This window comes from Haliotis cracherodii, unplaced genomic scaffold (genome assembly GCF_022045235.1).
Source record: "Haliotis cracherodii isolate W230 unplaced genomic scaffold, xgHalCrac1.p SCAF_5, whole genome shotgun sequence".
Classification (NCBI taxonomy): Eukaryota; Metazoa; Mollusca; class Gastropoda; order Lepetellida; family Haliotidae; genus Haliotis; species Haliotis cracherodii.
This window is the reverse complement of record NW_027266308.1, coordinates 635,445-649,022: the sequence shown is the minus strand read 5'-3', so window position 1 is coordinate 649,022 and position 13,578 is coordinate 635,445. Positions and strand designations below refer to the sequence as shown.

Below are 13,578 nucleotides of genomic sequence, written 5' to 3'. Positions count from 1 at the left end.
ATTTGATTCTGGCTATTTCACCATCACTCTTTCCTGTAACAGTTTGTATGGAGTAATCTGTGGATGGTAAGTTTGTGTAAAAATATATTGGTTCAATGAAGAAATGAACATGTACCCACATGAGCTCTACTATTTTTGAAATTTGTGCCTGAAAAAGCAAATTTATTATTATTAAAAGATATGATGTCTTTGATACCCATCAACAATTGTGTATAATGCGAATTTTTATATTGTTAGCAGTTTTAAATCAAATGTATATATGTATAATAAAGCGATGTAGAAGTATGTGTTTGTGTGCTGACTAAGTGCCAGTACAGTTCATCTTGGGGATATAAATTGTCTAGCTTAAAATATTTGTAATTGACAGTCAGAGATATGCTTTAATCAACTGAGAGGTATAGTTGCGTTTGCCTCTCAGCTCGATACCCTTGAAATTTACACGACGAAACAAACAAACAAATGTATCTGCTGTAACCTGGGGTGTGAGCACCATCTCGATAAACGACGGATGGAGATCTCCCAAACAGGCGGCACTCGTTTCCACACATTTGATGTGTTAGCTGTTGTCCGTCACATGACTGTGTTATATAATCGTGTCATTGATGCCTGTTTGTGTAAACTTTGTTCTGTAAGTTTATACAAGTGGTGATAAAAGTATGAAGAATATCGTATCATACTATTCATTTATGTGTTTATACTCTGCATATTTCGTTGGGACCCAGGTAAGGCTAGGTCCCCTTGCGTGTCGTAGGAGGCGACGTAATCAGGCGGTCAGGCTGGGTGGGGCGACGTTATCAGGCGGTCAGGCTGGGTGAGGCCACTTAATCAGGCGGTCAGGCTGGGTGGGGCGACGTAATCAGGCGGTCAGGCTGGTTGAGGCCACTTAATCAGACGGTCAGGCTGGGTGGGGCCACTTAATCAGGCGGTCAGGCTGGGTGAGGCCACTTAATCAGGCGGTCAGGCTGGGTGAGGCCACTTAATCAGGCGGTCAGGCTGGGTGGGGCAACTTATTCAGGCGGTCAGGCCGGGTGAGGCGACTTAATCAGGCGGTCAGGCTGGGTGGGGCAACTTATTCAGGCGGTCAGGCCGGGTGAGGCGACTTAATCAGGCGGTCAGGCTGGGTGGGGCAACTTATTCAGGCGGTCAGGCCGGGTGAGGCGACTTAGTTAGGCGGTCAGGCTGGGTGGGGCGACGTAATCAGACGGTCAGGCTGGGTGGGGCAACTTATTCAGGCGGTCAGGCCGGGTGAGGCGACTTAGTTAGGCGGTCAGACTGGGTGGGGCGACGTGATCAGGCGGTCAGGCTGGGTGGGGCGACGTAATCAGGCGGTCAGGCTGGGTGGGGCGACGTAATCAGGCGGTCAGGCTGGGTGGGGCGACGTAATCAGGCGGTCAGGCTGTGTGAGGCGACGTAATCAGGCGGTCAGGCTGGGTGGGGCGACGTAATCAGGCGGTCAGGCTGGGTGAGGCGACGTTATCAGGCGGTCAGGCTGGGTGAGGCGACGTTATCAGGCGGTCAGGTTGGGTGACTTTGTGACAGTCTTTGCGTAAAGTCGTGAGAGGCGACGTGTCACTGGTTTGTATCGCCCAGATTCACATTGCGACATATTGCTGCAAATTTGTTGGTGAGATCAGCGTGAAACTGACATAACCTTCTCGACCGCAATAATGACAACAGAGCATTGGTCATATGTGATATGGATTGCATTGGTGAGACTTATATAAATGTATAACACCTATGTACAACACACATGAACAACACACATGCACAACAGACACGTCCAACACACATGTACAACACACATGTACAACAGACATGTCCAACACACATGTACAACACACATGTCCAACAGACACGTCCAACACACATGTACAACACACATGTACAACACACATGTCCAACACACATGTACAACAGACATGTCCAACACACATGTACAACACGCACGTACAACACACATGCACAACACACATGCACAACACACATGTGCAACACACATGTCCAACACACATGAACAACACACATGTCCAACACACATGAACAACACACATGTACAACACACATGTACAACACACATGAACAACACACATGTACAACACACATGAACAACACACATGAACAACACACATGAACAACACACATGAACAACACACATGTCCAACACACATGAACAACACACATGAACAACATACATGCACAACACACATGTCCAACACACATGAACAACACACATGTACAACACACATGTACAACAGACATGTACAGCACACATGTACAACAGCCATGTCCAACACACATGTACAACAGACATGTCCAACACACATGTACAACAGACATGTCCAACACACATGTACAACAGACATGTCCAACACACATGTACAACAGACATGTCCAACACACATGTACAACACACATGTCCAACACACATGTACAACACACATGTACAACACACATGTACAACAGACATGTACAGCACACATGTACAACAGCCATGTCCAACACACATGTACAACAGACATGTCCAACACACATGTACAACACACATGTACAACACACATGTACAACACACATGTGCAATAGACATGTCCAACACACATGTACAACACACATGTCCAACACACATGTACAACAGACATGTCCAACACACATGTACAACAGACATGTCCAACACACATGTACAACACACATGTACAACACACATGTACAACACATATGAACAACACACATGTGCAACACACATGTACAACAGACATGTCCAACACACATGTACAACAGACATGTCCAACACACATGTACAACACACATGTACAACACACATGTACAACACACATGTACAACACACATGTACAACACACATGTGCAACAGACATGTCCAACACACATGAACAACAAACATGTACAACACACATGTACAACAGACATGTACAGCACACATGTACAACACACATGTGCAACAGACATGTACAACACATATGAACAACACACATGTACAACACACATGTACAACAGACATGTCCAACAGACATGTACAACACACATGTGCAACATACGTCCTACAGACACATCCAACACACATGTCCAACACACATGTACAACACACACATACAACACATGTACAACACACACGTACAACACACATGTACAACACATATGTACAACACATAAGTACAACACATATGTACAACACACACGTACGACACTCATGACCAACACACATGTACAACGCATATGTACAACACATATGTACAACACACACACGTACAACATACACGTACAACACATATGTACAACACATATGTACAACACACACGTACGACACTCATGACCAACACACATGTACAACGCATATGTACAACACATATGTACAACACACACACGTACAACATACACGTACAACACACATGTACAACACATATGTACAACACACACGTACGACACTCATGTCCAACACACATGTACAACACATATGTACAACACATATGTACAACACGCACGTACAACACACATGTACAACACACATGTACAACAGACATGTGCAGCACACATGTACAACAGCCATGTCCAACACACATGTACAACAGACATGTCCAACACACATGTACAACACATATGTACAACACGCACGTACAACACACATGTACAACACACATGTACAACACATATGTACAACACACACGTACGACACTCATGTCCAACACACACGTACAACACATAAGTACAACACATATGTACAACAGACATGTACAACACACAAGTCCAACACACATGTAAACTTCTCCAGATCAAGTCCTGTCGGTCTGACCTTCTAATGATGACAACAAGTAGTGTAACATAAGCTGTACGAATAATACACTAAGTATCAGGGCATAGATGTTTATTAAGTCCTCAGAAGCTACATTCACTACTGTCAATAAAAAAACAACACTATAAACTGCAATGTAAAAGAATGAATACACCCCTGTTTGTTTCAATGTGAAACAAACAAGGAAAGGGCAACATAGTTGTGTGTTTGGACCTTCAATTTCAGTGTTGTGATGGTCAAATCCAATGTTCAAGTGTTTGACCGGCAGTTTATAAATATGATATTTTAGCATATAATGGGTAGGTTTCTCGGCAGGATAAAGCCAACGGATAAAAACGATATCCGTTGGGGTAATATGCGGATAGAGATGCAAATATCAAAGGTCAAGTAGGGACTACTTTCAGTGTTTATAAACAAGATGGCGTCGCCCTTGCCATTCGGCGATCGAGTCAGAATTAACCATCGGGAATCTGGATAAACTTAAGGGATAATTCTATAATTATCAAAAGAACAGTCTAATATACTGAAAAACAGTGTCTAACTGTGACGTAGCTAAGGCATTTTATAAGTTTTGGCAACTTTGGAGACATACATTTCGAAACAATTTTGCGAGGGCACTGGGCCTAGCAAAGCGGGATCAGTAGCCATATCTGTGCTTGAAATCTTTTCCACAAATTAAAATAGTTGGATTTGGCCGAAATATGTTTGAATTGTTACCTTGTTTCGTTTAGTTGCTGTGTGTACATCTGACTTAACTTCTTAACGTTATGACAGGGCAGACCGACTGTCAACAACGTCTGACCGTGGCCGTGACGTCTCATAGACTAGGGTTAGAGTAGCTTCCCTTTGACAAAGTGCAGCTACTCTAGCGGACAGACCGATGGATTGCCGCGAAAGGCAAGTAAAAACAATTGTTGTTTTGCGTATATGTTCCTTCGCCACTGTATAAGAAACAGATTTTAGTTGGAACTATATTAGCTACTGTCACTGCCCGACTGACACATCACTTACCCAGTGATATTTACCATCCCCAAACACACTTGCGTGATAACCTCTATGTATTTGTAATTATCTATCCTATGTAGACTGACACTAATCATATCTTGATATTTATTTTCATATGTGTAAGTGTACACTAAGGGCGGGTCATATCTTGACATTGTAAATGTAATGTAGGCGAACACTAATGACAGGTCATACATCATATGTCATACATTGATATTGTTGACACTAATGGATCATATCTTGACGATATACGCATATCATTGTTATGCTGACACTATTGGATCATATCTTGACGTTTCATGTCATATCATTGTTATGCTGACACGAATTGATCATATCTTGATATCAGCTATACAGAGTGATACTACTGTCAACGCGCATGTTGACGGGGAATTAGCTCTTGGGGGAATAAAGGACAACATCGACATCACTGTCCCGGAACGCTTTATGCACAACATGTAAACAATAAACAACAATTGCACAATGAGCGGAATACCTGCTCTGACAACACAAACACAGCAATGAGCAGACTTTCCAGCTCAGGCGTACAAGAGGTGAGCGGAGCTCCAGCTCACCTCAGGGCGTTTCCTACGAGCGGCATATCCTGCTCGAGGTCGTCCCTATGCCAGCACTCGGAATACCAAGCCTGACTAACACCCTAGTAACTGTGTAATGGTAGCACATATATAGTAATGAACAACAATGGACAGACAAAGAGACAACGACGTTGCTTTGGACATATGGGCGTGATTAACAAACACAGTTCATGGGATGATCAATTGATATGGTAGTCCAGGCTGACTGACAGTCAAAATACAATGAAATGTTGGTGAGGATTAACAACGGGGATTAGCGCCTAAAACGTAATGACAATTAAGTTATGGAGACATGGCTACAGGGTAAATTGCCCTTGAAGTCAAATGTACTGCAGACAATGGTAGTCATAAATCAGTCGCCATGACACTACTGTAAATGATGCATCTTGACAATTGTAGCCTGTGGGGCATCATTGCCCTAACTTAACCACATCAGTACGAGCTATTTTAGCGTATGGTGATGAAACACATGAAACACATGAAACACATGAAACACACATTTCAGTAGTAATGCTAGTACATCATGAACCATTTTTTTTATAAAACTGATATCAAAAATGAATCCTTAAGATAAAAAATGTCTTCAGTGTGAAGGGTGGTCACCGCTGACCTCCTGCATAACGTGACGGTCATCCCTTCAGCTTGTCCACGAGCAGGATGACCCCAGTCGCCAGGTACAACAGCGACCCGATGAGGGTCAAGACAAACGACCAGCCCATACTGTAGGCGGGGAACGCATCGGTGTCATCTCTCTTGGCGCCAAACACGATGCAGCCAAGCAAGACGAACCCTCCTGGAAGACAAATCAAGAATTCGTAGTTCGGCCATGCCTACATACCCGTTCAGAAGGGGCATACTTTCATTATACATGAATTTCCATAGAGGTCAATCTAATTAAAATCAGATCTTAGTTTTCGCTACCGCTAAACAAAGATCTGAGGACATCCCATTACGGGTCACGTCAGAACGACCTTTCGCGAATTTTGACCGACCAATGAAATGACTGATAAGAAATCGACATTAGCCAATCAGGAGCGGCTTTCTCGAGCTTTACGACATTAGTTTCAAACTGGCGACTACGCTTCGAAACATATTCTGACGTATTCTCGATTAAAAAAATTAAAACTAATAAGAAGAATATTCTCGAATGGCTTATAGATGTCCTAGAATGTATGGATATAATCATAAAGACCGTAACTGTCGTTCGGAATACCCCGTGTTAAATACTTCGTGGTTGCATGATTAGAAAATACATTCATACTGTTACTTTCATGATCTGGTAAGCGACGCTTGGATGAAAGGTCGTTTTGACGTGACCCGTAATGGGATGTCCTCAGATCTTTGTTTAGCGATAGTGAGAACTAAGATCTAATTTTAATGAGATTGCATAGAGGTTGAAACACGAATGGAGTCACGTGTCGGTATTTATGCGCATGCATTTTAGGGCTTCTCGGTGTTGATTGGTCAGCTGAAGCGGTGTGACGTCAGACTACTCCAGACAACTTTTGTTTATGACGTCACAAATCGATAACAGTACGTCATATGACCCATAGACTGACTGGTGGAAAGTGTCTCTGTAGGAATTACATTTCGCACGTTTTTCGTCATTTTGTATCTCATAAACAGACAAAATAAACAACTCGAAATACAGAGGTTACTTCTTTTTTGTCTGTGAACAAGTTCGAAACGTGTTAAAATTTATTTTTTAACACTTCCAGTGAGCGTTAATCTTTTTATGTTTGTATGTGTGTGTGAGTTGGGTTTAACGCCACTTTTAACAGTATTCCAGTTATATCACAGCGTGTCAGCTTAATGTGGGAGGAAAGCCCGAAGTGATGCAGGTCTTAGACGTTTACCACTTCGGTGAAACCCACGAGCACGGGTATGGTGCTGACAAACCTAGAAACATAATCGGGGCGAGCCGGGATTCGAACCCACAATCATAGGTTTCTGGTGTGCCTAAAGGGACGCAATTCTGCACAGCGAATTGCGGCGCCTTAGACGACTGGGCAACCCGTGCCCCCATTTATGTTTGCAACAAATTAAAACAATGTAAGTGTTATTTGAAAAAAATGGATGACAGATTAATGGATGTATCAACGCCGCCTGTGTGTGTTGCGGCCAGTTGTCATGATGTGTTCGTCAACGGCAAATACAAGTGAATGTTGTGTGTGTCTATCTTTTTAGTCGTTATTCGCATTATAAACAAAAATGATCGTTTTCCCGATCCAGTCATCTCGACTGCTGCTGTGAGAAATTCATATTGGACTTCAACCACGTGACTATCACATGACGACAAACTTGACCGCAGTCGAGACCCGTATGTAAACGGTGAAAGGGTTCTTGTTCAATCTTAACCTTCTATAGTGTATATATAGATTCGATAGACTGTTTTTAAAATGGCCAACACATTAACGAACTTGACGAGGCGGTATCTGGCGGTGAACGGATAAGTGAAGTAAGTTAATATCACTACTCCTGTTGTGACCGAGGGGCGCTCGTCACGCCGAAGACCCGGGTTCGATTCCCGACATGGGTAAAATGTGTGAAGCCTTTTTCTGGTGTTCCCCGCTGTGATATTGCTGGGAAATTGCTAAAAGCGGAATTAAACCATACTGAATCACTTACAGTTGTGAACGACCGATTGTGTAGGTTCCGGACTATACCGAAGCAACCCGAAAGATGACGAAAACGAAAACGTCAAATCCAGAGAATAATCAGTGTCGAGTATCTGCCCAGGCCGATTCCATATGGCAGAATAGTGATCACAATTATACGAGTGGATCTATCCTATAAACAAGTCGTCAATATTGTTGACGCCTATGTGATATTGACTATATATCCCATGTGACATTGATTATATATCATATATGAAATTGGTTATATATCATATGTGACATTGGTGATATATATCATACGTGATATAGATTATATAGCATATGTGACATTGGTTATCTATCATATATGACATTGCATATATATCATATGTGACATTGTTTATATATCATATATGACATTGGTTATGTATCCTATGTGACTTTGATTATATATCGTGTGTCACATTGGTGATATATCCTATTTGACATTGGTTATATATCCTATTTGACATTGATCATATATCCTATGTGACATTGATTATATATCCTATGTGACATTGATTATATATCCTATGTGATATTGATTATATGTCCTATTTGACATTGATTATATGTCCTATGTGACATTGATTATATACCCTATGTGACATTGATTATATATCCTATGTGACATTGATTATATATCATATGTGACATTGATTATATATCCTATGTGACATTGATTATATATCCTATGTGACATTGAGTATATATCATATGTAACATTGATTATATATTATCCTATGTGACATTGATTATATATCCTATGGAGAGACTCACCGGCCACAAAGGCTGCCACGAGTGCGACGATGTGTAGGATGCTCAGATCGGTCTTGAGGAAGATGAAGACGACGAGGAGGACGAGACAAGCGAGGCCGACCAGAAAACCCAGTACCTCCAGGGCCTTAGTGGCAGTCCACCAGTCAGCTGAAACACATACATCTCCTTGAAACACATACAACACTTTTAAACACATACAGCGCCTGAAACATATACAGCTCCTTTAAACACATACATATCATTGAAATGCATACATATCCTTTAAACACATACAGCCTCCTTTCAAAACATACAGGTACTTTAAACACATACAGTTACTTTAAACAGATCAACTCCTTTAAACACATACAGCTTCTTTAAACAGATACAGCTCATTGAAACACATACAGTTCTTTCAAACACATACAGCTCATTGAAACACACACATGTCCTGAAACATTTTCAGCCTCTTTAAACATATACAGCTCCTGAAACACATACAGTACCTCTAAACACACACAGCTCTTGAAACACATACGGTTCATTGAAACACATACATTTCCTGAAACATTTTCAGCTCCTTTAAACTCATACATCTCATTAAAATACACACAGCCCCTGAAACATTTTCAATCCCTTTAAACACATACAACTCCTGAAACACATACAGCTCATTGAAACACATACAGCTCAATGAAACACATACAGCTCATTGAAACACATACAGCTCCTGAAACACATACAGCTCCCTTAAACACATACATATAATTGAAACACATACATATCATTGAAAATCATACAGGTATTTTAAACACATACAGGTACTTTAAACGCATACAGCTCCTTTAAACACATACAACTCATTGAAACACACATAGCTCCTGAAACATTTTCAGTCCCTTTACCCTTTAAACATATACAGCTCCTGAAACATTTGCAGTCCCTTTAAACACATACAGCTCACAGAAACACACACAGGTCCTGAAACATTTTCAGTCTCTTAAAACATACACAGCTCCTGAAACACATACAGCTCATTGAAACACATACAGCTTCTGAAACACATACAGCTCTCCTTTAAACACATACAGCTCATTGAAACACATACAGCTCCTGAAACACATACAGCTTCTGAAACACATACAGCTCTCCTTTAAACACATACAGCTCATTGAAACACATACAGCTCATTGAAACACATACAGCTTCTGAAACACATACAGCTCTCCTTTAAACACATACAGCTCATTGAAACACATACAGCTCATTGAAACACATACAGCTTCTGAAACACATACAGCTCTCCTTTAAACACATACAGCTCATTGAAACACATACAGCTTCTGAAACACATACAGCTCTCCTTTCAACATATACAACTCCTTTAGAAACATAGAGCTCATTGAAACACATACAGCTCCCGAAACACATACAGCTCACCGAAACACATAGAGCTCCTTTAGACACACACACAACTCCTGGAAACACATAAACACACTGCACTGAGCTGTATGTTCAAGGGGTTGTAAACAGAAGCAACCATAATTTAACTAGGAGCTGAGTTTGCGGAGCTGTATGGTCAAGGAGCTGTATACACAGGCAGCTGTATCTACGGAGCTGTATGGTCAAGGGTTGTGAAAACAAGCAGCTGTATTTAAACAAGGAGCTGTATGGCCAAGGGCTATGACGACAAGCAGCTGTATTTACGGAGCTGTATGGTCAAGGGGTTGTAAACACATGCAGCTGTTTTTACGGAGCCGTATGGTCAAGGGGTTGTAAACACAAGCAGCTGTTTTTACGGAGCTGTATGGTCAAGGGGTTGTAAACACAAGCAGCTGTATTTACGGAGCTGTATATTCATGGGACTGCACACCCTGTATCCATGTATCTACACTAGGCTATGTATACTCACAGTCGGAGGAGTCGATGTCAACACATACATCCACAACGCACACTTTGAACAAGCCCACGTGTCTCGTTCCCACAGACGTGGAGAAAGTCAGCCAGCTATTTGTCGGGAATCCAATTATGTGAAACAGAAAACTGGCAATGGCCAAACCTAGCGCAACCTTGGTGAGAAGAGATGCGTCTGAGAAGCCCATTGTGCAAGCTCTTCGCTGGAGAGGAATCCTTCCAGTCTGTTTGTATCAAGTCTTAATGGTGAAAATCACACCTTAGAAACTATGACTGTTTGTTGGCAACGTGAAAACAGCTTTATTCAACATTATGAAAAGTGAATAGAATTGTCCCGGGGGCTAGTCTTTTCTGCGCCTACGGGTATCTTGAAAGAGATTCGGAGTTGAATGATATCGATATTTCTATTTGAACTGTCACAGGAACAATAATAACTCTTTGATTGATTAACTACACATATTCAGTGCTCAAATAGAATCGTAGAAGGCTGAAATCAAGTATCGTAAACCGATCAGACTGTATCAGAAGACTGGAGGCAGAGTACCCGTGACATACACTGCCCCATGGACTTCTGATGGCTGCATGCAATGATACTGGGAGGACTCTGCATCCAGTACTGGTTGACAAGCAGTACTAACCTCAACTCCTCATTTTTGGAGGAGGCTAATAACTTAACCTCTAACTGGAATCAATCGACCAATCACTAAACGCGACACTGCTTGCTCTGATCACTTCAGACCTTATAGATTCTTTGTTGTCCTCTTACAGACCTCTCCCTTAATCCTAATGTTCTAATCACGAGTTAGATGTACGCTAAAGGATAGACATTGAGGTTTTTTCAAATATCAACACAACACCTTTATGAAACCGCGGGGAGACGGTATTACATTTTTTCCGGAAATATGCAATGAAAGACGACGCGAACACAAGATGCCATTTGGAAAGTGGTCAAATGTTACAGATGTTATATTTGGGATAACACTTAATCTAGACTACCAGGTCTTCCATGGGAGCCTCGGTGGAAGCCTCGGTGGCTGAGTGAGTTAGATCGCTGACTTTGTGTGCTGGCGATTAGGTGCTTCACTCCGGCAGTGCGAGTTCGAATCCCGGACGGGAGTCAGCCCAAAAAGTACGTGAATCTGTACTTTACTGAGAAAGTGTTATTCCAAATTTAACATTTGTGACGAATGACGACACACTGTAAACAGTGTCCTGGTGTTAAAACATTCACTGCTGTATAATATGAAATTGAAACTGAACGATTTGTCCCTGAAGTTTTCGCCTGGGTTACTCCGCGTACTATTCAACAAGTTGCTGTTGTGACCGAGAGATCCCTTTTTTTACCTGACCTAACTGCGTTGAAAGATTGTATTTGTTGTTGCCCTGCCTGACACTCGCTATTAAGGGGCTAAAGCAGGGACTGGTAGGCTCGGAGTCAGTATACTGTGTGTGGGTGGGGTATTCATGTTAAACTGCGGCATGGTATTTCAGTACGGAGTAGTACAAGCAGACACACACACACACACACGCACACACACACACACACACACACACACACACACACACACACACACACACACACACACACACACACATACTTGCATGCACGTCGCTCTATAAGTGCTATAGTTTTGGACGCGACGTTAAACCCCATTTCACCTCACCTCACCTCACCTAGCAAACATGAAAACATATACTTCAATTCTCCAAGGTTGCGTTTATTGAAGGAACTACGTGAAGTTTGTGTATGGTGGGAAAATTGTGTCTAGTCGAATGTAAATATGCTCTTGAGTCTTGTCGAAAGTAAATATGATCTTGTGTCTAGCCGAATGCAAGCATCAACTGTTTTGACGACATAAATATTGGTTTTGTTTCTTGGCAGATTCACGTGATCGATACAAAAATGTCTCAACAGCTGATGAATATGTTCATTGACATACTGCATTCTTATTACCTTGTTAAGGTGTAGATATAAACACATTTTGTCGAAACCCAATATACATCCACGAAAAGGGAAAGAAAACACCTTATGTTTGATGGTGGCTAAAAATGAAACAAACATGTTTTTTATACGGGTGTCATAAATGTGTTTTGGACTGTACGCGTACAGTGTTTCGGCGACTGGTTTCAGCTTTGAAACGTTTGCATTCTTTTTTTTGTCAAATCCAGTTTTCAAGTGTATACGTTCTTTTGCTAGGCGGTTTAATTATGAACATAAAGCAGGCTTTATTTGAACTGATTCCTCGGCAGATAAATAACATAGTCACGGACAAGAGAAACTATACTTAACTTGAAATAATAATTTGTCGTAATAAAACAAATGATGTAAATTAATTATCTAAACGGGTGTTTCTGAAAGCCAAAATTCTGGTAACGGGATCTCGTACAAAATGGCTAACCGTGAAGGTTTGTGACACGTGCAGCACGATGTTGTTTGAACAGTTAGGTTATAACAGGAGTTAGGCTGTCTTCGATGTCACCCACATGGGCGTAAAAACACAACGACCATGCGAAGGCTATTGACAGAAGAGAGATAAAGGGCAACACGTATGAAACTCGTGAAAATTCCGGGGTAGAATAGGTCTTCAGCAACCCATGCTTACCGTAAAAGGCGGTTACGCTTGTCGTAAGCGGCGACTAACTGGATCGGGTGGTCAGACTCGCTGACTTGATTGATGTATGTCATCGATCCCAACTGCGTAGATCGATGCTCAGGATATCAATCACTGGATTGTCTGGTCCAGATTATTTACAGACCGCCGTCATATAGCTGGAATATTGCTGAGTGCGGCATCAAACAACAAACAAACAAACAAACAAACACAGCAACACGTATGATACAGATGGGAGCTAGACAAGGTCACGT

The 13,578-nt window shown here is 41.8% G+C and overlaps 1 protein-coding gene across 1 annotated transcript; it reads right to left on the bottom strand.

The window, feature by feature from the left end:
* Positions 1–5,247: 5,247 nt before the first annotated feature.
* On the bottom strand, positions 5,248–11,000 carry LOC139444011 (uncharacterized). Its single transcript, XM_071224910.1, has 3 exons — positions 10,711–11,000; positions 8,820–8,966; positions 5,248–6,196 (listed from the first exon to the last, which is right to left on the bottom strand). The coding sequence occupies exons 1-3, from the start codon at positions 10,898–10,900 to the stop codon at positions 6,033–6,035; spliced, it is 501 nt and encodes a 166-aa protein (XP_071081011.1). The 5' UTR covers positions 10,901–11,000; the 3' UTR covers positions 5,248–6,032.
* Positions 11,001–13,578: the final 2,578 nt, after the last annotated feature.